A 27,040-nucleotide genomic window follows, 5' to 3' on the forward strand; every position below is an offset into this window, starting at 1 on the left:
TTCATACTCCTAAATAGACATCTGCTAGGAGACAGAACAGCACGGACTAAAGTAAACAGCAATATGTATATATATATATATATATATATATTATTTATTTTCAGTAATTTACATATATAGTATACATTTTATTAAATAAAAATGTGAATAATTTAGAATTTATTATTGAAATATTATATATTGCATATTATATATTTCGCAATTAGATATTAAAAAGGAATTTGAATATTTAATTATATGAAATTGTATATCATGTTTATAATACATTTTTAATTTTATTTAATATACATATGAATAAACGCACATATGCAAATTAATTATATACATATAATTCTCTATATAAATATATATAATAAAATAAATAGTAAAATATGTAGTATTTAAATCATATATTCTAAATGATTTAAGTCAGTTTATTCAAATTATATAATGTTCAATTATACATATATATATATTCTGAAATCATCTTTTGTCAGATGTAACCTTATATAAGATAAACAATTCAAGGACTACAATGAAATGCATTGCTATATGAGAAACTTTATTAAGAAATAAAAGGCAAAGCAGAGCGTTAAGTTCACCCTTAGATATATATCAAAAGCCAAGTGCCACAACTTGTACTATTATGCACTTCCAATATTAAAATACAACCTCCACTAAGTGACAGCAATATATATATTTCTATAGGCATCTGCAACACAAATGGCAGCTAAAAAGCTCTTTAAATAGGTTTAAATATTGTCAACAGTCGACATCATGCTTCTTCTCCTGCACCAGAGCTCCTTCTGGTGGTGATTCAGGAGGGCCAGAGCCCTGCAGAGTTTAGATTCAACCCTAACCAAACACACCTGATCCAACTATATAGGCTTATTTGAAAACTTCATGGTATGCGTGTTAGAATAGGGTAAGAACAAAACTCTTTCTGGCCTTTCAAGAATTGTGTTTGACACCCATGTACTAGAGTTTGCCAGTTAGCACTGATTTAAGCTCAGTCTCTAGCCCTCAAACAATCAGGGTAAATACATCTGGACAAGAGACAAAACTTACATAATGAATAACCTAATAACATACAGTGATACATACAAGCAGACAGGACAGCAGAGAAGGGATTTAGGCACAGCAGTGCTGCCCTCTAGTGGGCAGGAGTCTACAGTGAGGTTGCAGCAGGACAGCTCAGATGTGACTAAGCGAGCACCCATTGAAGAATGCTGGTGTCCTTTCCACCAGTAGAGATAAGATGACTGTCGTCATGGAGAAAGGCAACATTGGTCACATGGCTGCTATGCCCACCATAGATATGGCTGGGGGCCTGTGGATGAAGAGAAAAATGTTTAATCAAGTATGATTGAATAGAATAGCAAATACTGAAAATAAAATGCAAAACAGATCTCACCCTTGGCTGGGAACAGGGGTTAGAGAACAAGTGCACTTTGCCAAAATCATCAGCTGAGGCAAGGAGGTTTTTGTCATTTGACCTGCATAGAGCATTAATGTCTGTGCCATCAGCACCCTCTGGCCAGATTCCTATTAAAAAATAAATTAAATAAATAAAGAAATAAATATAAAATGAAATAAAATTAATGAAAAGGGAAAAGTAGAGCAAAAAATGTCTTAATTTAATAATATCCAAAAAACGTTATTTCAGCATTACATAGCCATTTCCATGAAAACGTATATTTAACTGATAATACATACAGGATTCTATTAAACCATGTTTTCTTCTTCTTCCATATTATGTGTAAGGTGTGACTTACCAAACACATTGAATCCTAGCACACATGTGGAAGTGGCCCATTCTAGATTCCGCACTGCATCTACACTAGTAACATGCTTCCCACTGGATGCCTCCCCTTTTAAACAAGAAACATATAACCAGCCATTAATACATGACATCTGAGCTTCATTCACTGACAAAGGTGTTGGTGAGAAAACAACTCACAGAACAAGATCTCATAGTCGCCTGAGTTGGTTACAATAATCTGGCTGTCGGTGGACCAGTCGAGATGAGTGACAAAACTGGAGTGTCCCTACAGATATAAGACACAGTATTAAATGAGTGCTCATAATCTCCATTTAATTATAATAAAGAGAAACAGATTATTCCCTTGTACAACTCACAGTGCATTTGCCAACACGGCTGTATTTCCTGCCGTTCTCAGTAACGGAGTAGATGTACACAAAATTGTCGTGGGAAGCCACAGCCAGGTACGCTCCATCTATGAGACAGAGAGGATGGCAGTCGCGATTTTGGACACATACAGTACCAATCACAAGTTTGGGATTCAAAATATTAAAATAGACAACAGTCATTTTAAACTAAAACGATTTCATAATATTATGTTTTTTAGTGTATTATTGATCAAATTAATGCAGCCTGAAACTTTGAGCGAAAATAGGTTAAAATTCAAACAGTGAATAACAATTAGTTTTGACTAATGGCTTAAAGCAGAAAATAACACTAAACACACCTGGAGAATATTTAACAACGGAGATGATTTCATTGCCATCTGTATGCATAGAGACAAGATCACGGGTGTCAGTGTCCAGCACCAGCCACCTGTTAGCAAAAACAAAAGAGAAAAAAATATTCTTATATTATAATTACAAGTGTTTTTAATTAAATTTACAGTTACGGAATAAACGTAAATGTAATAAATGTTAAATGTTTCTGCTTTATGACACGTTATGCCACGTTAATTAAGTCAATACTTATAAAGTTCACATGTGCGATCGATCATACCTTCCTGTCATGGTGCCCACAGCAAGCACAGTGCCACTGGGATGAAATCCAACAGAACGCCCAGGGTCCTAGAATAAAACAAAATAAATAAGTATTTAAACATCAAAAACACAAACATTACAACTGCATTAAAAAAATATTAATATAAAATATATACATTTCATTTCTATATTTTAACAGAAATACTAAACAATAAAAATAAACATGGCAAATGAATATTTATATGCATTTTTTACACAATGTAAAAAATTACAATACATTTCAAATATTACAAAATATTTTAAAATTAGAAAATATATTTTTATATTTGAATATGATTGAACAATTATTAACAATTAAACAAAAAAAAAATCTAAAATATACATTTTGTAAATACATTTTTTTTAAATGAAAACATCTGATGTTATGATCATTATTCTATACCTTTGTTTTAAATATTATTGTAATATACATATTATACTACAAAAAAATTATATATCCATAGCAGAACGTTATGAAAATGTCTAACATGGTCATTCATCTTCAGTGTGAACAATTTCACATGTAACAATTTTCACAATTTTACAATGTAAAAATAAAACTTACTAAGCAAATGCAATCATTTTTTGATTATGTTTACTGCAATGTAAAAGTGAACACAGAGTTCATACAAACCTCAATGGCCTTGCTCCACAAAGGCAGATAGGAAGAGGTGTCCCAGAGATAGACCTGCTTGTCTTGACCACATGTCACAAACTGCTCAGTACTGGGATGCACATCCAAGCCCCACAACTCATCAGTGTGACCCTTTCACAGAGAGAAAACCGAGACCAGGTAAGGAATGGCAGCTTTCCATCCAAACAACCAGTCTCAGGCCCAGAGGCCATGACCTGCTCCTCAATTGATGGTTGTTGCATAATCTATCCCATCAGGCATGTAAACACACATAACTGTAGTTGGTTGTTTTACATCTGGCCTCTTCATGTTTAAGAAGCAGATATTGGCAAATATAAGCTGCAATATGGTCCAGAGCATATGATGTTAATTATCAAAGGCCTGGTTAAAAGAAACTGAGGAAATATTTTGTGATCTTATTGACTTTTGGCAAAGATATCATGCCAAAAGTCATCTAAACAAAGTTTATTATCATCTGACAACATATACCTGAACAATGGGAGTGAGGGAACCAGAGAAAGAGCCCCGTAGCACAGCGTTTCGGGTTGTTCCCACAAACAGCTCGTCCGGTTTTCCTTCAGCTAGAGTCCGGACAGGTCCAAAGGCCTCGGGAACCTGATTACACAGAAATAAATATCTGTTAAGGAGCATGTACATCTTAACTAAAACAGGATATGTAGAAATTGTTCTGACTTAAGCGAATTCAGTGCTGATGTATCTGGATCTAATAAATAAGACAAATGAATGACTGGATTACATTTCAGCACTAGAAATATAATATATTGAAGAGTACATGGCCATCATTAATAATGAGTATCTAGTTCAACACTGCTGTCTGGATTTCATTGTGAATGTGAGTAAAGCTTTTATTTGTTAAGAAAGAACAAGAAAACTTCACCTCAAGCTCACTCTTTTTCTGGTAATCGTGGTCCCAAAGGAGCACCCTGCGGTCTTTTCCTCCACCGGACACCAGTGTTCCATCTTTCAGCACACAAAGAGAGAAGATCCCACCCTCATGGGCTCCAGCAACCACCTGGGTGATCCGGTTTCCACCTTTGAATCAGAGTTCATCATCAAATCATAGGCTGCACTGAGGGAGTATCTCCACCACTAGCAGTCAAACAGATGGATTTGCTGTTTTTCTAACTCCCAGAAGATAAAAAACTTGGATTAAATGTAATTTATTTCTTAAAAATGTTGAATCTAGAATGTTGAAGTATTTTGGCAACAAAAAAATAAAAATGCTTTAAATATATAATGACCTTTTGCCCAGATGTAGATGTTTCCACTAGAATCTCCGGTGATTGCATCTCCATTCCCAGCAAAAGCCACGCAGAGTACATACTTGGGTTTTTCATGTTTCTGAAAGCACACCAAAAATAGGAGTTTTGTGTCATAGGGTTTTAGAATGCAACCTAAATTAAAATAAAATAAAATATGCACTTTGCATTAAAATAAATAGGGATTTAGATTTTCTTTTATACATTTAAATTAAATGGAATCATACTAAAATAAAGGGGAATTGGAATGCAAATCCAAATGAAAAGAAAAATGAAAAGAAAAACAGGGATTTAAAATAAAATAAAAATAAAATAAAATAATAAACAGGGATTTAGAATGTTAACTTCCAAATGAAAAATAAAATACAACTGAACAAAATAATAAAATTCACATATAGGCAATCAACTCTCTGTGCTGAATTTGTATTTTTGTCGGAATACAGAAAAGTAAATGTTGCAAACCTCAAACACTCCTTGGCGTTTTGTAAGAGTACTCCCTTCCATTGTCCAAAAGTTGATGTGAGACTTCCCGCAGGTGACAATTAGGTTGGCCTCCATGGGGTGGAAGACAGCACCCAAAACTGAGTCATTGGAACACTGCAAAATTGTGAGTGGATATGTTACACAAAATATGATGCTTCTTCCTTTGATGAGGTGGCAATATTTTTTACTATTTCCCACTGAAGCATATACAGTTGTGGCCAAAAATATCATCCCGCTTGCTAAATATGATCAAAGAAGGCTGTGAAAATTCATCTGCATTGTTAATCCTTTTGATCTTTTATTTAAAAAAAATTCACAAAAATGTATCCTTTCATTGGATAATAAGAATTTAAAATATGGGGAAATATCATTATGAAATAAATGTTTTTCTCTAATACACATTGGCCACTGGAACTGGAAAGGCTATAGCAGAAGCTTGATTTTGAGCTCAATGACCCATTTCTGTGTTGTTTTTGAGGTTTGGGTTATTGTACAGCTGGAATGATCCAAACATGGCCCATTATAAGATTTATAACAGTCAGTTACTTTGAGACTTTTTATCTGTTGGTATTTGACAGAATCCATGATGCCATGAGTCTAAACAAGATGTCCAGCAGAAATATAGGCCCACAACATAAAAAATACAGCAGTATATTTCATTGTACACATGGGGTACTTTTTATCTCAGTGTTCCATCTTGAGTGTTTGCTGCTAAAGCGCTCATTTTTAGTTTCATCTGACCATAGAAGCCAGTCCCATTTGAAATTCCAGTCAGATTCGTAACATTTTCTGTTGATTGGAAATTCTTAATTATTGTCCTGATGGTGGAAATGGGAATTTTCACTGCTCTAGCTCTTTTCTTAAAGCCACTTCACCAATTTGTGAAGCTCAATTATCTTTTGCTGCTCATCAGAAATATATTCTTTGTTTTTTCTCATTGTGATAGATGATTAAGGAAATCTGGGCTTTGTTTTCCCTCCTCTTTATATTTCTGTGAAACTATTCTGGATAATTTCATGTTTATAATCATGCTGGACTGCTCACAATTGTGAATATGAATGGAAATATACTTCAGAGATATTTTACTCATAAGAATTTCTAGGGGGGCCAATAATTGTGTCCAACGAGTATTTGAGAAAAACCTTTATTTCATAATGGTAACCCCCCCCCCCTTTTAAATTCTAATTATCCAATGAAATGATACATTTTTGTGATTTATTTAAATAAAAGATCAAAAGGATTAACAGTGCAGATGAATTTTCACAGCCTTCTTTGATCATATTTACCAAGGGGGCTGATATTTTTGGCCACGACTGTATGCATCACAAAGACATCAGTGACAATTGCACACTTTTAGAATTATATATTTGTGTGCAAACATGATGATTTTAGCATTATAATTTTTTTTAAAAAATACTTTCAAATCTACCTGAAACAGCTTGAAATGTAATATTCCATAAAAATAAAAACAATTATTTGGGTGGGAGCCCGGTAGTTGGAAAGCAAGGGCTTAAAAAATAAGGGAGGATGGTGATGTCAGGAAAGTCATTTCAGGTGGTACAAGTCATTGCATTACAAGATTAAGAGAACAAACATGACAACTTCCAGATGAACATGCAGACGCCAAGAAGACGTCATGGTGGCGGATATAAAACCACCTGCTCTGTGAACACTCAGGTTTCTGTTATTAAAAGACTATCACACAAGACACACTATGCCAGTAAACTGTACATAACGTCTAGTATTACTGCATTGTATTAACAGCCACACACTCTTTTATACAGCATGTCGTCTTGCCTCACCTTAACCTCTGCCAACTGCTTTTCTTTCTGCCAGTCCCAAACAGACAAAATATGGTCATTTGCATCGTCAACCGCACACAAATGAGCACCACCATTCTGTGAAGAGGAGAGGTATTATATCCATGTAAAATAGCATTGTTCATTCAGCCATTTACCATTGATCAAATATTCATTATCTTTTCCCATTGTGCAGATTTCTCATAATAAGGAATCAAAGCACAGATTATTTATCCAGAATTTAAAAGGCAAAAGATCGCTTACCGACTTTGAGAAGGCAACACAGGTGACAGCTCTGTCAAACACACCCGCTCCGATCACATGAAGAGTGTTCAAACTGACGGAGTCCCACACACGGACATGAGGCTGCAAAGCCTGATGGGAAAACAAAGACTGAGTTATATGCTTAACAAGGCAGCATTTATTCAACAATTCAGTATTATTGTGAAATATTATTACAATTGAAAATAACTGCTTTCTATTTTATTATATTTTAAAATGCAATGTATTCCTTTGATAGCAAACTGCATATTCAGCATCATTACTCCAGTCTTCAGTGCCACATGATCTTTCAGAAATCATTCTAATATTCTGATTCTGTGCAAAAATGTCTTGTTATTATCAATGTTTAAAATATTTTGCTGCTTCATATTTTGTGAATACCATGCAACCTTTTTTTATTGTTTAAACAATAAAAACTTCAAAAGAAGAGCATTTCATTGAAACAGAAATTCCATTAACGTTACACATTTTTATACATGTCACTTTTGATAAATTTAATGCACCCTTCCTGATTAAAAGTATAATCCATAAAGTCAATACACTTTGTAAACTGCTAAATCATTAATGCAAATTGTGATCATGAGCAAAATAATTCTGTTTCTGAGCACACAGAGGGCTGGATCGAGTCGCGAGATCAACACATTATTACACGGTTACAGAATGTAAATGTGAACTAACTTTGCCATCTTTGGATGTTCCGGCAACTTGTCCTGTTGCTATGGTGACCATGTCTGGATGGATGGCCAAACTGCAAAGAGAACATTGTCAGGATCAGCGCTTGTCAGAAAAGCCCTCTCACTAGGGAACCGTAAACGAATGCAGTCTGATCCCGGGAAAAGCTGTAAACAGCCTGCAACTGTTTCGCAAACTAGCAGGGACTTTTGACAGTCCCAGAGAGAGCATTCCAGTGTTATTTTAATGAGCTACAAATGCTAATTAACTAATATTTTACAACAAATAACATGTTGATGCCCATCACACTCTGTTACAGCAGAAGAGATCTACATAAAATAATCTCTGAAGGGCTAATAGTAGAAGCACTGCCTTGCAGCCAAACAGAAGACAGAAGAGATCTAGTCTGATTGCAGGTGTATTTGAATATAATGTGGGATTTGCTTATCTTGAAGAAAGAGTCTGTTAAGCATAGAAAGATCTGGCCCTAAAAATGCAAATTTGCTCAGAAACTAGCAACACTTCCTGAGTACATTGGCTCTTTTTGTTAAACGATAGCGATACAGTGGTATACAATATTTGTTCATGAAGATAACAACAACTTATTGACCTCTGAACAATGACCTAGTTTGAAAATAATCTGCATATGATTTCCCTGTATGACATCAACGTCGGACTGCAGTAGTGAAAAAACAAGTGCTGTTAATCTTCATTAAAAATGCAATAATTGGACAAAAGCATGTGGAAACTTTCTCAAAAACCAACTGAATGTATATTTACCACTTGACATCATCATTATGGCCCAGATAGTGTCTTTGCTGCTGCTCTTCTACATTGTACAGCACCACTATGGAAGCATTGAAGTACACAATCTCTCCCGTCGGCAGCAGGTACAGGTTGGAACGGCAGTCCTTTCCCCTATATCCATAACTAATGGAGCATGTTAAGAAACAAAGGGCATTTCCACAGACTGTAGTAGATAAGCAAAGATGTGTGTTATTAAATCAACACAGTATTGTGTCACATTTTAAATGGGTTTCAATTCTATTTATAAAAAGCTCAATTTCGAAGATTACCGATGCACTTAGCTAACTGATACTTATTAATTAAATTAATTTTCTTTATGGGCTAATAAAAAAAGAAGAGAAAGACTTGGAGCAATTCTCCTATAAAATGTTTATTTTTTTAATGATAATATTCAAATGCTGCTAAATACAATTCATCTATCAAAATTCATTATTATTCACTAAAATGTTTTTAAAATCTGAACTAGCTGCATCAAAAAAAGAAATGAAAAAAAGATGATTGCAAGGATACACCCACTGAAGTTTTAGCTTGCGCTCAGGCAGTGCCACTTTGTGGTCGAGGCTGTAACTTTCCCTCAGCTGGTCTGGCATATGCATGGTGATTGGACGTCCACGGAGGAACATCCTCACGTAACCCTCATCTGTTCAAGAGGAACAAAACATACAGTAAGTGACCAAACATAAACCAGCAGTAAACATGGCTTGTTAGGAAAGATGATAACTGATGATAATATTTTATTGCAGTTATTTATTAACAACAATGACATGCTGTTGCTATTGTATTGTTAGGTACTTGATAGTTTGTTCTTGGTGGTCACATAAAGCACTTAAAGCAAAAGACCAAACATATATTGATATCAAGGTCAAAATAAAAATATTTTGTGTTTTTATTTAATGACATTCACCGTATTTACTTTAACACAAAAACTTACCAGCATTGAAGGTGCACTCTTTGGTTTTGCTGAAAGAACAAAAGAGAGTGATGTCATTCATTAATTCATTCATCCACTCCTTCAAAGGCTACAATCCATCCAGACAAAAGCAGTTAAAAAAAAAAAAACTTTCTAAAAAACATTTCTGAATTTTTTTGTCTTTTTCTTGTTTTTGTTAGAGGATGACTAATTCATTGAGCTTGTCCATTAATTCTGACCAGGCTTTCATGTGGCCTTTCACAGAGCTCTGTGCAATGGAGAGAACATAGAGTTAAAGTGACAGGAGGAGAGGGTCACCCAAAACTGCTTTCAACTTTAGTACAGGCAGAATTAAAGCCTGTTTAAATGACTAAATGACTAAACAGATTTGGAGGGGTGCCAGCTCTGAAGGGGATTTTGCATTGAAAACAAAATGTGGCAAAACAGTGGAGGCTTTGATGAAAAAAAGAAAAAAGGTCCCGTTTGTGTCTGTGCATGCATTTTGTAACGACTTTTCCTAACCACACAGTTTTCTTCCTGTATGCTGATGCATGGCTGTTGTGATTGACAGCCTGTCACAGACAGCTAGATGCAATAAATTAGACCCATCAATCCAGTCCTGTTGGAATAGGTTAGTAGGACTCAACTATCCACATGGGGATTTGAACTGACAGCAAACCATTTCTCTGGCTCGAAAAAATTGACCTTTTTTTAGGGTGAAATAAAAGGTTATGTAATGGGAAGACAGAAGGAACGTGGGTGCAGATGAATAGAAATGCTCCCACAATGATCTGTTTGTGTCCATGCAGTCCTGCAGAAACAATCCAAACACTTCATTAAAGAAAAGACTAAATCAAAGCAGGCCACACCAAAGCATCCCTAATAACCCCTATTCAGAGTGGTGTAGACAAAATTATACAATACTGCCATAAATGTGAGGAACAGTTTTCATACGGGTCACCACGTGGAGTTCTAGAAATAGAAATGTTAAGTAATATATTACATTTGTTTCTTAAAAGTTTGATTTGGATTGTGCATGTACCTTCACATTTCAGTTGAATTATGTCACTTTTTACTCTTACTGGTTGTTAATTTTGAACCCTGTTTACAACCAACATCATGCTTATATACATTTTTTTAATATTTATGAATGGCATTTTAGGAACATTTCAGGAGTCCACACATCTGATTTAAGGTGATGATGATACACACAATGGCAGACATTCTGGCAACAAAGCCATTTTCTAATTAGCACATACTGGAAAAATCTATTTTACCAGTAATCACTCTAGGCTGTATAGCAGCCATAACTCAATATAATGCTGTAAGCATGTGCCACAAATGCACTTGACCTCAAAGGAGCCTTATACTAATGCACATACTCTACACACCCATCCATCCCCACACATGTTCCAATCTGACAGTTCATGTCCTTTATACATTAAGAACACCACACAAGGTTTGCACACACAGTATCTCTATGAACTAAACTGAATTTCTAAGCAAGTGATTTACTAAAATTGATGTTGAAGTTATCTGGAACATGATGTCCTCCAAACCATTTTCTTCCCTGCTATAAAGCACTCACTTTAATTTGCCTTTAAAGCTGTGTGTGTGGCAGTGGGTGGGTTCCATGTTTAATACATAGTACTTAGCAGCAGAAACGATCAATATCTAACTCAGATTGCACTCAAGCAATTAGTGAAACTCATGCATTATATGAAGCATATCTTCAACTTAAATGGAAGTTGAATGGGTAACTATCTTCCATGTAAATGATAATTAAAGCCATATGGGAAACATGCACATTTTTGTTAAGTGACTCACAAAATGTTGCACAACATGCCCTACAAATAAACAAAAGTGAAGCTTTGCGACAGCAAAGTAAAACACATATTTAAAAAAGTCTATTGTTCCCATTTGGGAAGTTAAAACACAAACTCAGACAAGGTGTGTCCGCTTTGTTTATCTAGAAGCCAGGATGCTGAGAATATTCTTGTTTGCCAGCCTATGTTTGCTTTGTTGCGGGAAGCTGAAAGCAACTCCATTATCAGCCTCACCCTAAAACTACCAAAAGTTTTCTTTTGAAGACCTGAAGGTGTTTAACAAGAACTTGAGCTTTACCTGGTTGACTTCTTCATGTTGTTTGTCCCGTTATTCATTTTAAAGTGCTAAAGTTGGAATTAGCACACGAGTCAGGCAGAAGACTGAGTTCCTTGTTTGAGTCAACTTCAGCTCTGCACGAACATGGACCTCCCTAACCAATGGAGGACACTTCCTCAGTATGCATGACAGCCCCTTTTTGGGTGACCACACCCCCCTGTGCTTCATTGCAGTAATATGAAGCACTCTGCGGTCAAGAGACTGTTTCAATGGGTTGTCAACCAAGTGACGGCGCACGGTTGCCATGCACCATATAAAGTTTAATCTCAAACAATCATTATGCAATAAATAAAACATTACCAGCGTTTAGGATTTTCTGCCATACAAACATCATGCAGATGCACCTTTAGAAGGCTGAATTAGTACTTTGTGGTAGCAAAAAATTCTTATTCTTACTTTTTTTCTTTTTTTTACCCTTCTTTTCACTATGAATTTTTTTTACATTTAATGTAACAATACATTAAGTGGTAAAAGTGGTTAATGGATTTCTGTTTATGAAAGTTTAATGAGAGTTTAATGAGAGTTTCCCAGTGGTTGTTTTACAGCTTTAAAAGGATCTCAGTCAATAACACTTGTATGGACAGATGTCTAACCTAAACATCACTGTTTTCCTTCCTGGAAATCCTTTATGCACTGCATATTTATGACTATTTGATCACATTCTTCCTAAGCTTTCTTACTGTGTGCACAAGTGCACTTATTAGTTTAAATATCTTTCTAACTAAGAAATGTTCAAATATTTGTGGTTGGTAAGATTTTTTTTATGTTTCTGAGTCTTCAGTGCAAACCAAACTAAATTATTAAATACGATTTAAAAAAAAATTCCATTTTAATATATATATTTTTTAAATTGTACATTATTTCTCTGAAGCAAAGCTGAATTTTCAGCATCATAACTCCAGTCTTCAGCATCGCATGATCCTTCAGAAATCACTTTAATACTGATTTGCTGCTCAACAAACAATTCTTTTATCTCTATTATCAATGTTGAAAACAGTTGTGCTGCTTAATATTTTTGCAGAAAACATGATGCATGTTTCTATAAACCAGAACACACAATGCTAACCTAACAATTGCTAAATGTTTTCAAATTCTGAACATTTTTGTATACTGTACAAGCCTTTCATAAAATTTCAAATCGGCAGTAAAATGACAACAATTAAATCATTCATGATGCTGATTTAGCTCAAAATATACTATACATTGTATTTTAATAACGTTTTTCTATAGATGATCCACCTCTTCCCCCTTACACTGTCTCTGGTGTCTTGCTGACCATAGGTCTGGGTTTGTCATCTAATTAGACACTGAGGTAGCATCTATTTTTAGCTTTGTGTTGTTGCCTTGTACTAGCCTCAAGGTTCGGAGGGAAGGAGAAGAACTGAACTTTTATCTCATTGTATAGAAAAAACATTGAGTTTAATGCACTTTTTTTTAGATGAAATGGTACCTGTCTCTCTTTCCACATGTTGAGCTGCCGGATGAGGTGGTTCTGCTGCGGGAGTCTGCCATCTCCTTCTTCACCGTGGACAGTCGTTCTGTGGACATGCTCTTCCTAACACACAGAGACAAGAGTATGAGGTTGAGAAGAATGGCACAATGCAGTGGGCAGGAAAGAAAGACATCAAAGAAAAGAACAAAAAAGTACGACTGTTATCAACAATGATAATAATATTATGCTGCTTAAACAGCAAAATAGTATGATTTCTAAAGGATTATGTGACACAGAAGACTGGAGTAATGGCTGCTGAAATCTCAGCCTTGGATCACAGGAATAAACTTCATTATAGCCATCCTTTAAACTAAATGGTCCAAATGGTTTATTACTCCATATCACCATCTTGAGGTAGAAAAGTAATACTGCACTGATGTTGTAGATGTGGGGGGAAATTACAATATTCCCAACAGGTGCAACTTCAACAATAAAATGACATTTGAAAAATAATATGCAATTAAAAATGATACATATGTTGCTTATAACTCTCACCTTTTGATAGACAGCAACACCTCCTTTTTCGGAGAGGAGGGAGAGGAAGGATAGCCACTCAAGCGTTTTGTTTGCACATAGCCATTTGTCAGAGGCTTGGATGGCAGAGCTTGCAGTATCTGCCGAACTAAATCATGGAGGAAGAAAGCAAGATCACATGCAAATGATCTAAACCTCCCACACGGAAACTTTTTTATGTAACTACTATATTAATTATTACAATGCATCCTTGTAACCTAAGGGTTGAAATATCCTAACAGTTAAGAATCTTGAATGCTAACACAAAGGTTAGATCTTATAATGTTCAATCAGCAATGCACCCTTGGACAAGGTTACCCTCAGATTATTAAAGTGTAAATTGCATAAAATGAAAAAGTAACTTTCTAGGCTATAAAGTCTTAATGACAATACACAAAGGGCCATAACAAAGCACTGACCTTTAGTAGGTCCACTTTTCTTGCTGCTGGCCTGTGTGATCTCCTCACAGCTGCCCAGCCTTCTCAAAGCATCCGCTAATGCCGCCTTCAGCAGCTGAATCTCATCCTCCTGCAGCTGCACCCTCTGCTCCAAGTGAAAGAGACGGTCATCCATCTCCATCCCACTCCCGGCTGATACATTATCATCTGAAAGAGAGAGACAGATAGTTATAGGAAATTGAAATTTTTGAGTTTGTCGAAATTTGAATACATTTCTTTCTTCTGAGGGATATAATAAAACATGATATTTCTGTGCTCCAAAGACAAAACTCATAGAGGTGTTGACCGACATGAGGGTGAGTAAATGATGACTATCCATTTAAACCAGTGGTTCCCAATCCTTTTTGACTCAATGGGCCCCCATAGTTAAACACGTTATTGAAGGCACCCATTATAAGATATATAAGGTATGATATTTCTTTTGGGATTTCTATAATTCTGACAAAGCTGCTTGTTTTCAAAAAAAAATTTTTTAAATCAGTAACATGGATTATTGATATATTTATTACCTAAAATTAATTTTGTGATTCCAGAAATGTATAAATAAATAAATAAACAGAAAGCAATAGTTAATGGGAGATGGGGTGAGGGGAGGGGAGATTAATATATGTACATTTTTATAAAAAATAGTATATTCAGTTAAATCATCCTGCTGTCCCTTGAAAGTTTGCCGAGGCCCCAGAGTGGGCCTTGGCCACCGGGTTGAGAACTACAACTTTAGGTCATTTTTAAACAACACAATTTGGATAGACATGGACAGAAAGAATGTGGTTAAATAGTCACTCCTATAAGCAGGAAAGTCCAAATATATGTATTTTGAATTAAACATTTTAAATGATACAACGTCAGAAATATTATTCAAAATGAAGACAAAAAGTACTTGAACGTGTGTTTACCTTGCTAGGGTACCTGTCACTTCATACATCCACTGTAACAACACAGGCATCCAGTTGGTTATAAGTAATTGTAAAAAATAAAATGCTAGTTCAGACAAAAGCTTGTTTGCAAAAACAAATGTTTGCATTGTGTGAATATTTATCTATCCAACAAAATGTATTCATAACACAAAAATTATATTAAAATCATTTGAAAACAAATAATGAAAGCCAGAGTGAACAATTGAGAAAGTTTCAAATGCTAATAATGCTGATTCATCGTGGAAGCCATTGAATACGTTGCATTTAAATATACACCTTATAAACACACACTGTAAACAAAACTAAAAGGACTTTTTACACATTTACACTTTTTTTTCAAATTTAGCTCCTCAATCTTTCACATAAAACAGTTTCTCCTTGTCTCCGTTTCAATCTCAAATGCAATGCAACGGGCTCCACGCTAAGTGCCCATATATAATTAACCTCTTTTAGTGCCTGCACTGCACCACTAACACATGGATATCACAGCTGTAAAGCAGCATCAGCAGGTGGTTAGCACGTCAACTGAAATAATATATAATATATGGGAAAGAAAAAATGGGAAGCAAAAGTGGAAGGTGAGAAGAAAGCAGAATGAAGCTATAGTGATGCTGGAAGACAAAAGCAGTCTGGAGGAAACCGAATGCTCAGTGACCGAGTGTGCTGAAATATTAATCATCCCACTCTGTTTGTACTCCCCTCCTACCTGCCATTCCTGTAAGTACTATGTCTGCCTGTCAGTCACCCTCTCGGACAGCCTGATCCTCTGCAGCTCTCTAGGGGGTTCCTAAAGGTGCCAAACGCCTCCCTGGTCAAGGTTTATTTCTCCCCTTTGGCTAGCTGGATGGCTGATCCCGTCTCAGGACCTCCCCCTCCCCCACCCTTTGCTGTGTGTAAAGAGGAGAAGGGTGATGTTTGTAACAGGATGCTGTTTCCCGTCTCCTATGCGGTAGAAAACTGCTGGTGGTGCTGTCGACAGAGAGAGAGCTTTGGCTTGACTCCAGACCTGTCTTATGCATCGGCAAGCACTACCAGGAAGTGCACTGACCAGCCCCTCCACCAATGGGACACTAAAATGTGTTGTGTGTTTTTACAACTTACAACTTGTTGTTTTATACCCCCACGTCACATGCTCATTTTCTAAATCAATACGATTCACATTAGGGATTTTTACTGTTCTAATTGAATTGCTAATATTAAAGCCTGACCTCAGATATGCAGATCCAGCGTTTAATATCAGTCTAAACCATCCAATTGTACAAGGACAGACAGGCTCATCATATACCGTCTACCCATCCATCTGTTGTCCAGCCAAACCATCTGGCACAGAAATTGATTTACTGGAAAACCCAAACAATGACCACTATGTACACTTGTACCTATCCTTGAGAGATCCTATAATGCACAAGAACGAAGAAGAAATATGCTAGTTGTTTCGACAGCAACAACAACAACAAGCTGTGCACAATGGTTCTTAACATAAGGAAACCATATTTATAATAATGAATTTCCTAAATACCTTCAGTGCTACGTTTTATTCAAGCTTTTTAATTGTATTTATTTATTACTTATCTTTACATAAATCAAAAAGGAATTGCAGGTTTTTTTTTAAGAAAATAATAATTTGCAACTACCCATATGATAATTAAGCAAACAAAATCAATAGGCATACTGTTGTTAAAGGAGAGGAGAAACATCTTATCTTATCCATATCTTTTGCAGTTGAGGTCAAAGTCTGTGGTTCAAACAGACTTTATGGTATTTTGAAGCACATTTGTTAGTTGGTAGACTGGGTAACACTAATGCAATATTTAGAGCAGTGTTTTAAACTGCTAAGAGACATTCCTGCTGTTGTTTAAATATCACAATAACAAAACTGTCAGATACAACAACATGTAATTTTTCAAATGTAAAAATAATAATAAATAAATAGCCTAGTTATATTTCTTCTTTGAATGTCTCCTCTTCTCTTGCTATCTAATATAGGTGTCTAATAAACCTTGCATAGTATATTATATGAGTATTGTTTGCTCTTTGACAATTTGCTTTGGATAAAAGCATCTGCTAAATGAATAAATGTAAACATACCATAAAATGAACGCCATTAAATGAATGGTAAAATACTGTATGATAAATCTGGAGCTCTGCTGGTTTACACTTGACAACAAAAAAAGCCCGTTCCTACAGCAAAACTAGTTGAGAACCAATGCTTTGTAAATAAAAAGAATAAAAAAGCAAATAAAAAAAAAGGCTATTGTTTGTTAATGATTCGATCCGACTGTAATATCATTTTTAATTAAAAACTTTGCATAGTCATGATAATGCCAACAACAGACTTGATGTTTAGGCCTAAAACCTTAAACATACTGTTATCACTAGAGATAAATCCATCTTAGTAGGTGCGTAATATTATACACTAGATTACTGGGTGACAGTAAATAAGTAACTCAGTACATTGCTTCCAGTAAAACCTCATGCAAAACAAATCTAAATAACAAATGCCCAGTGAAGCGAGCTGAATCAGGATGAGAGACTCAAAGCATATCAACAGATGAGGAGAAAATGAATGAAAAATGTAAACTCATGTGCAAATCATTTTAGCTTGGGCTGAAATGCTCTAACATCTAACACCAGTCTGAATATGTGTAGATGTTCATTCTTGTACCTGATGCTGATCCCAAGAGCACATAGTATACGCGATAAGAAAATGCCATAGGGGAGAATAAAATTTGCATGTAGGCTATATAAAACTGATCATAATTTAAACAAATATATTCATCACTGGCAACAAGGAGACAGTTTCTTTTGTTGTGCCCTCGCAGCCAGAGACGCACAGACACTGGAATGTTAATGTAAAAACGGATTAATATCAAAGACACCGTTCGTTAACGTTCGACATGCGTTTAACGAAAACAAAACCATATCGCGAGTCGCGAGGCTCTCTCCAGCGCATTCATAATAAATGCTCAGTCAAACTTACCGTTGCAGTACCGAAGCAGAAGGGTGTTCGTGTCACACAGGTTCCCACATGAAGCTACTCGCTCCGACATGTCCTTCTACTGATCAATTCCTATATTATTTCCTTTAAACCGCCGGTCCTTCTTTCCTGACATACGAGTGAACCTTCAACACCTTTCCACCGAACAACCCACGACAACCTGTGCCGCCTGCGTTTCTATAGCAACAGCCTCACAGCTGATCTGCTACCGAGAGGGAACAAGAGAGCGTGTTTACTCTCGGAGTCCCATATTATGCAGTCACTAGTACTTTCATGAGCATAATGTGTGTATATTAAGATAGGTTAGTCAAATTAGCAAGCCATGAGGGCAAAGGCTACATCAAGATATCAGTCTACTGTGCGCAGGTATGAAAGAGATGAATAGATCATTATTCCCGTGTATAACGTAAGAGATATTCATTTTGAGAATTTACTTGTGATGGTGGTGTCAGAAAATGGCATTTCCTTGACAGTCAAGTGACTGTTTTTCTACTATTTAACAGTAGATGGCGGTGTATGTATGATAAAAAAAAAAAAAAAGATATGATGGGGTCAAGCTCCAAACGTTTCTATATTTGGCCCATTCAGTGAATACTCTTCACAAAGGGTCTTCTTCGAAGAGCCGGGGGTCCGCAGCGGTAGGCTACTGCAGGGGTCTGTCAAATAAAGTTTGATCACAAGTGATTTTTTTCGTAAAATTTTTTTAAAAAATTAATAAATACATTTTAAAAGGCCAATTTTAAACATAAGCACCCTGAAATGAAAACAAGAGCACCATCAGTTGATATTGTAATTATATATGATGTTTTATTAACAAGGTTCGGGAGGAGCACGATCAGATCAATCAGTCTGGCCCAGCTGAAGCTTGTCAGCTAATCACCTTAACAAGCACAATATGGGTATATAAAAAGGCCAATTTACCTCTCTTCCACAACAACTTCCAGCATTCTTTCTCAAACCCAACACCCACTCTTAATCTAGTTTCTCTATGTTCAGGCTTTATCCTGAGCTCGGAGCCCTCCCTTTGGACAGCACACCAAATATGCTACTATAATATTATATGTTAGTGTGAACTTGTGAAAATAATATTAAATGATCAGTTGCATTTTTGAGTTTAAGCTCTGGAGAACATTGAATTTTCCTGTTCATTGCTTGTTTTTGCAGCAATGAAAAATTTATCCAATCACGGACATGTTTATTGATCTCTTGAATGCAATGGTTAAACATTAGGCTAGATCAGTGATCCTCAAATCTGGCTCGCGAGATCCACTTTCCTGCGAAGTTTACTTCTAACCCTAATTAAACACGCATGAGTTTGCTAATCAGTGTCTTCAGGATCATTAGAAAATCACAGGCAGGTGTGTTTTATTAGAGTCGGAGCTAAACTCTGCAGGAAACTGGATCTCGGGAGCCAGATTTGAGGATCAATGGGCTAGATAGAATCCAATCTCCGCTCAAAATGCCAGAGTTTTTATTCAGTGTTGAATTATGTTCTCTCTATGCTGTGAATGTTTCCCTACTGCAGGCAAGACAATACCAATATTAAACATTTAGTACAAAATAAGTAAACCTTTTTACTTGCATTACATTGCACCAGAAACACCCCAGGTAGGCCTATGTAAATATACATAATTACATTTATACTATCAATATTTGACTCAATATTGATTTGCATATTTCTAGGTTTGGGTTGCTTGTTGAAACTGTTTATTTCTGGTATGAGTATTTAGCTTTAGTAGCATTTCATGCAGAGGAGAGTAAATCCTCATTTGTTCGTGATTATTTTTAGAGTTGCAGGGTGTAAACAAGCCTACATCATTGCTGATATGTAAGGATTATGGTAGATGGATATTGCATTGATCTTGCAGTCAAGCACATTTTTTAATTTCATGTTTTTCCCCTAGCTGACTCTGTCATGGATCTGGAAGGAGGACCCAATTGCAGTGTGAGATAACAAGGGTTTGACAAAACAGACGGATACAAGAGGGTAGTGAAGTGCACTGACAGCTTCAGAAAATAACTGGCAGAATACGTTGGCAACCGAGGGAGCAGCAAGGCCACACAAGACACCATAGACAGAGCTCAGACAATTGTTGACCACTGACTCTGAAGCAGACCAAGTACCAGGCAGGTAGAACCAGGTCAGGGACTCTAATACAACACTAGACAGGACAAAGCTCCACATAAAAACAAATTAAACCCAAGACCAGGGAAAAAATGTGAACCAATGAACTAAAAGGAGTAAAGTAACAATAAGAAATCACCAACTTAGAAAATAACAAAACCAAGAATCAGGACTAGAAAAACTAAATAAATTACAAATAAAAGCAGAACAAACAAATTATTAAAACAAGAACATGGAACTACATGGACTAGACAAGGGCACAGGACCAACTAGGCAGAGAGACACATACACATATTCAGACAATGACAGAGGGGGCTGAAAATGACCACAAACTAGCGAACACAAAAGGGTAAGGGGCACTATAAGTAGGGAGGAAATCACATGAGGAACAGGTGAGCACAATTAGACAAACTAGGCTAACGAGAGGTTGTGGTAAGAGGAAACAAGGAGGAGGGGCTAAGGAAGCACATGGACAAGGAAAACAAACAAGGCCATGTGTCGAAACAAGACATAGACACAAGAAACAAAACACAAGACAAACAGTGTCAGTGCAAAACCCTGACAGACTCGCCTTATTTTTCCCTGATCACTGAACGTCTATTTATTTTTGCAACAGTGAGTTGTGAATTTATTTGACATTGAAGCCCCAACAGCCATATTTGTGTTTGTTTATATTTTTCCCTTTCATTAAGCCAAAACAAAGGCGTCTCTCAAGTGAGTGAGGCTCACATGTTCATTTTACCATTTAATCAGGAAGTGACATAAGCCAACTTATTCTCAGACTGTTTTTGAGCAGCTCTATCACACACCTCATTTATGAATCAAGAGTGGTTATTGTTAATGGCTCTATGGGTCATGCTTATGCAAGATCATTATGGTTGGCAGTTCAGGCAAACTGGTAACTGGTGCATTGACTTGATGTTTGGGGTTTATTTGCATGTGCACCATTGCTCTATTCACTTCTTATATCATCACTCACTGGTAACGTGGGGGAGGGAGAGAGAAGAGAACAGAGCTCCGATGTGGATGTCAAATAACAAATGCCCCATGTGTGTCACTATGTTAGGTCACTATGTTAGAGTTTTTCTGATTATACTGGATGGTTGAATGGAGCAGAAAGAGTTTTAAATTGGATTGTAGACAAAAGGAGAATGAGAAAGATATGCACTGTGAATTTTCTATAGATCTTTCCATCATTCTATTAAAAGTCTCCACTCTGCAGTCATTGCAGTATTTGAAATATTAAAATATGTGTAACTTAATCCTCAAAGTACTAATTTAACTAATTAAATTTAAGTATTTGATTAACACAAGTGGAGACCAATCAGTAATCAACTCATGACAATGTATAAATAACAGCAGAACCTACCTCCGTTCATTGACAGTTTTACTCTTACCACAACCGGGGGGAGTACTCCCGAGCTTGGAGCCCTCCACCTGGACAGCATGCCAAATACGCATAAACTTCCTGTATTAATATACGTAGATGTGAACTCGTGAAATAGCAGTTAATACATGTCTGGAAGAGTGAATATGCAAGTTATTTGGACCTAAGGGAATGTATCTTATCAAATGGTTGAAGGAGCAGTGGGGAACAACCATATTATGAGTGGAAAATGTTCATTTTCAATAGTAAATTATGCGTAGTGTATGTCTGAAACTACAATTTATGTCTCACTAATGAACTGATCACACTTTCAGTAGAAGTGGTTTGGGTAGGTTTGGTTGGTTGGATTTTAGTGTATCATCCATGAAATTCTGAGCATGTGAGTCAGTTGCAAATCAGCTGTACCACGCCGCAAAGCTAGCTATGAATGGGTCACTGTATGACTTCAGGCTGGCATCACTGTCCATGTCATACAGTGGAAGACAGTGTGTGTGTGTTAAAATATAAGGACAGTTGACTGCACTTTCACTTGTTATCCTTTTTATGATTTTTTTAACTTAACATTTGATGTAAATGTAGTTTTATATTATATTTAAATATATACACACATATATATATATATATATATATATATATATATATATATATATATATATATATATATATATATGTATATATATGTATGTTTACTTAAAATGTATATTTTTTTAAACATGAAAAAAATTATATATATAAAATATTTTTTATATATAATTTTTTTAATGTTTAAAAAATATACATTTTAAGTTTTAGAACAATTCATAATTTTTGTGTTGGGCCATTTTAAAATGTTGGCTGGGCAAATAGAAGTCTGAACTACCAGCAAAGAAAATACTTTGTGTTGAGCCCTTGTTATATAATGATATATGGAGATTTGGGCACATGTCTAATAGAACAGAACATAATGATCAATTGTTGACTCATTTGAGATGCAACACAAACCAGTTTGAACGATATATGCTGACTATTTTGTCAGTTAGATAGATATGTTTTGTCATGTCAAGGACACTGTTTACACATATACTGGAAAAATATCTTAATCTTAATACATGAGTAATACTCTTAATGCATGAGTAACTGCTGATGAGTAAGTACAGATGAAAAAGAACAGCATCATACATTTTTTATTTAGAATTTCTGCTTCTGTACACCTGTCAGGACAAGTTCTCTGAGAACATGGCACTGTTGCCATGATGATCGTAAACAAACAGACCTACTAAATAATGGATACACCTGATCTTAATGCCCATTATTAAATCTACATTTTTGACATCTTGGCAGGGTCATATTCCATTAGTATGATGCATGACCTATCAAGCCTGGAAGCCATTTTCATTTGACGCAAATGTTAGGTTACTTACCATGGAGGTCCCGACTGGGGTACGCCTGAAGGTTCAGCTGTCCTGCTCTCAAAAAGAAATGCTACAAAAATTCTGAGTGTGTTTTCTTATGACTAGCAGCATGATATAACCACACAGCTGTTTCTGCCTGGAGCAGCTCTACCAGAACAAGACTATTGAGTTTGTTCCTGTGACAGTGACCCTTCTTTAACTCAATCTAGACTTTCAGTGAACTCCCAAGCTACTTCCTGTCTGCACTGGCAATCCCATTGAGCATTATACAGTAGTTTTCCATCCTCATTATACCTATGCAACATTCACCTATTTAACCTGCATGGACCAAGGTTGAAGAAACCTCAATCTCCAGGGAAATTATTGAACTATAATACAGTAAATATGTTTTTTTTTTTTTTTAGGGATGGTCTACCCAAAAATTCTGTCATCATTTTCTTCCACAAACACAAAAAAGATATTTCAAAGCACATTGGGAAACAAATGTCATTAGAGCCCCCTGACATCCACTGTATGGACAAAAATATATCTTATTTTATATTTCAGAAAAGAAAGTAAGAATACAGGTTTGGAACAGCATGAAGGTGGGTTAAAAAGCTATGGATTGTCAGAGGGGCTGCACTTTCTGAAGAAGAAAGAGCATCTGAAAGCTATTCCCCTGCCAAGAAATGTCCCACATCTATTGATAAGAATGGCTTGGCAATCAAGATTCTTTGCTCTTACTTTTTGGGCTTTGCACTCATTACAGGCCCACTCCAGCTGATGGCCCATGAGTGAAATGCTGGTTTCTTTGGCTCTGAAAGAGTTCCACTTTGCATTTAAGTGTGAAGAGTAGACGTTCATGGTGTCTGGTGAATTTTTTCTCCTCTCCTGATTTTCAAAAGAACTGTCATCCTGTGATTATTCACCTGTGTATGCATTATTGTGCACAATGATGTCATTTTACAAATATCTGTATCTGTCATCTTATTCTCACCACAATAATCCCTTGAAAATCAACAGATTTATTTTTTTTAGATTTACAAAAATGGCTCAATCTCACCACCTGATGTCATAAGTGACAACATTCAAAATAAGTGGGTGTTAAAAAACCAAAATCACTATATGAAATTATTATTAATATTTTTTTTTAAATAAATAAATGCTGTTTATCCATGCTGGCATTTCCCAACAGATGAACAGATGTTAACAGCCATGTTTGAATGTCAAAAAATACAAATGCTGATAAAAGAAAACAAAAGATTCCGAGTTAAATGTTGTGAAAGTGGTTGCCACGATCACTAGAATGAATGTTTTCAAAGACTCTGACTGAAATGACATTTTTATTTAGATTTTATATTTAGGACATTTATACTTAATCCCATTTCTGTCAATTCTGGTGATTAGTTTGGAGTGTAGGCATAATGGTGCCAGATGCTGAGGTAATGGGAATTAAGAATGCAGTAAAACTCTGCTGGCAAACTAGACTCATAAGATCTGCTCACTGATGTTTCTGAATGATTTTTGGGTTTCACTTCAATTGAACGTGGAATTCAATTAAATGGTTTGCAAATAGTTTGCAAAAGTACAATTTTCTGTTGTTGTATCAGCACTTATATTTATTTATTTGGTATGAAATTAGATGATTTTTAGGAAGTTTAGATTAATTGGTTTGTTTACAAATGAATCATTTCAGTTGCATGCAACAGTAAGTCACATCTTGTTATTTTCCTTCCAATGTTAAATGTCAACCAATTAAGATGATTTGTCATTATGTCAATACAGCAAACTGCAACACACACAAACAGTCACTCTTTATCTTTTTGGGTGTCTATATGGGGCTCCTCTTTGGTCAGCATGCTTGCCAGGAGCAATCCCAGATGAGTGGTATAATCTTCTTATTGATTAGTGAGAAAGACCTCCGGATAGATATTTGTCAATTTCATTTGCTGGACAAACAGAGCTTTGTGTTTTGATTATAATAAAAAAATAAAAAATAAAAAATAAAAATTTCAGATAAAGCTTCATTATTGTTATTCCACTGCATGATAGCTTTAAGAATCAATCCCAGCTGCATGTTTATCACTTACTCTGACCTATTTCAGTGCTGTTATCTGAACATCTGGTGCCTCACGAGCACTAAAAGACTAAACAGAGGTGCGTTTCCCAAAAGCAACTATGGTCACCATTACCAATAGGGTTAAATGGAACTAACGGCCATACATAATTAGCTAACGATGCTTTTGGGAAACGCACCCAAAAACGATTGGAGAATGTTGTTTCTAAAAATTGCATGAAAGAATATTTTGTGGCTGTGTCATACGAATGTTGTGAAATATATGTAGGAATCACGACATGGAGAGCACACTTTATTTTGATTTGGTTAATTAAATGTCAGTGTTTGATTGAGGAACGTTCCTCTTATGATGATTCACTAAAAACATGTTTTCATAATCAAAGCAACAGTTACCACCCAGTGTAATTAACTTGTCTTCATTGCTTAAGAATAGTATGAAAATAGCTAGTCAAATGAGATGGCTCATTTCCATTTTGCCATATGTATTTAATTTAAATCTTTTTTGGACACATTGTGAATTTTTTTTGTACATATTGAGATTTTTTTAAATGCAGACTTTTGTAGTTTTATAATTACACAAGGCCATATGGTGATTTGAAATTATTTAAATGAATTGCTCAGCTGTAAATGTACAAAAACACATTTAATCTAGATACATCAGAATATTGTTGCTGCTATTATGTTTCATGCTAGTTAAGTCAATCTTTTTAATTCATAATTAGCATCAAACAAACAATATAACAATATTATTGTTCACTTTAATAAAATTATAAACTTTAAAAAATGCACAACTGCCAATCAGGTGTTCATAACCATTAAGGATGTTATTTGCCATTCAACAGAAAAAGAAGAGAAAAGAAGTGGCAAGCTTCTTTTTAGCATACATTTCTATGGTGACCTGTGGATTCAGTGCTTTGTTATGAGTATCCTGTGAACATACTTTGGGTTGACTAAACTTACTCGCAGTCATGGTTTTGGAAACGGTGTACCTGGGGTAAGCAAGTTGAGGGTTAATTAACTGGGCTTAGGCTATATGTGGCAGTAAGTTCATCTTTCTTACTAGAATACACCTTTGGTGTGATGTGGGTAAGCTCAGAAATCACCTGTCTAGCACATTCAAAGGTAATAGTAACTTATTATCAATCCTGGTGCCAGTCACATGAGAGGAGGTTATTTTTAGGCATATTCCAGTGCAGACCATTAGAATTGAAAATGCTCAACTTACCCCTGCAAATATTATCAGTAGGACATAGACAAATCTGTGATTGATTGTTCTTGCGGTTGTAAGTTTGGAGAAAAACAATGAGGGTAATAGAAGGTATTATTGTGCAGTTTTCAAAGTTACAAAGACTGAAACAAGGAATGTTGGGTATTTGTAAAGATTTACTAATGCTAAGCAGGCTTAAAGTTTTCAACCGCTAAACTAATGCCACTCTAGACACGCTGATTATGCAACATAAACATACTGGAGGTTGAACAAGGTCTATTTAATACATTTTTTTATATAATTAGAGACAATATTTGAACCTTTGATGGCCCCATTGCACAATTATTTATTTAGTTTATTTTGTCTACAAAGTTATTCATTATTATAATTTAAATATTTTAAAACAAAATCACTAATAATATATTTTTGCTAATGTCTCATTCATCTTTTCCCCTTTCATTTTGCCTTATTTTTTAATTGGTCTGACTTAAAATAAATGACTTTCAAGGCTCATGAGTAAAGCTCACACAGGCCAAAATTTCATAGTTCACATGCTCATAGTTTCTTTTTATAGAGTAAACTCTACAAAAATGTCTGACAGTAATTGCCTCAGAACAAATTGTTCTGGTACTTTGCTTTCTTTAATTCCATTAAATAATTTGCTTCATAATTCTTGTCTTTTTTTATACAAAAAAAAAGGTTAATC

At 35.5% G+C, this 27,040-nt stretch overlaps 1 protein-coding gene across 3 annotated transcripts; it reads right to left on the reverse strand.

The window, feature by feature from the left end:
• Positions 1-520: 520 nt before the first annotated feature.
• Positions 521-18,320, reverse strand: LOC113058542 (echinoderm microtubule-associated protein-like 2). Of its 3 annotated transcripts, none has more exons than XM_026226521.1 (22): positions 18,151-18,320; positions 14,215-14,400; positions 13,778-13,904; positions 13,241-13,345; positions 9,649-9,677; positions 9,228-9,357; positions 8,691-8,840; positions 7,917-7,986; positions 7,221-7,331; positions 6,960-7,055; positions 5,137-5,271; positions 4,657-4,756; positions 4,293-4,447; positions 3,884-4,009; positions 3,395-3,526; positions 2,741-2,808; positions 2,469-2,557; positions 2,119-2,216; positions 1,940-2,027; positions 1,755-1,850; positions 1,394-1,524; positions 521-1,309 (listed from the first exon to the last, which is right to left on the reverse strand). In XM_026226521.1, exons 1-22 carry the CDS (start codon positions 18,218-18,220, stop codon positions 1,184-1,186), a joined length of 2,418 nt encoding a protein of 805 aa, XP_026082306.1. In that variant the 5' UTR covers positions 18,221-18,320; the 3' UTR covers positions 521-1,183. The 3 variants fall into 3 exon arrangements, with proteins under 3 accessions (XP_026082306.1, XP_026082307.1, XP_026082308.1); XM_026226522.1 differs by lacking the exon at positions 18,151-18,320 and adding an exon at positions 15,877-15,898; XM_026226523.1 differs by lacking the exons at positions 13,241-13,345; positions 13,778-13,904; positions 14,215-14,400; positions 18,151-18,320 and adding an exon at positions 11,752-11,897.
• Positions 18,321-27,040: the final 8,720 nt, after the last annotated feature.

This window comes from Carassius auratus, chromosome 40 (genome assembly GCF_003368295.1).
Source record: "Carassius auratus strain Wakin chromosome 40, ASM336829v1, whole genome shotgun sequence".
Taxonomy (NCBI): domain Eukaryota; kingdom Metazoa; phylum Chordata; class Actinopteri; order Cypriniformes; family Cyprinidae; genus Carassius; species Carassius auratus.

What these genes read in the sequence shown, in the direction of transcription:
- LOC113058542 (XM_026226521.1), bottom strand. Translation starts at nt 18,220, where the DNA reads ATGTCGGAGCGAGTAGCTTCATGTGGGAACCTGTGTGACACGAACACC. An exon ending in AGAAAAAGAGTGAGCTTGAG is followed by an intron (nt 4,010 to 4,292) that starts GTGAAGTTTTCT and finishes CTGTGTAATCAG; the next exon opens with GTTCCCGAGGCCTTTGGACC. An exon ending in GCCGTGTTGGCAAATGCACT is followed by an intron (nt 2,028 to 2,118) that starts GTGAGTTGTACA and finishes TTATATCTGTAG; the next exon opens with GGACACTCCAGTTTTGTCAC.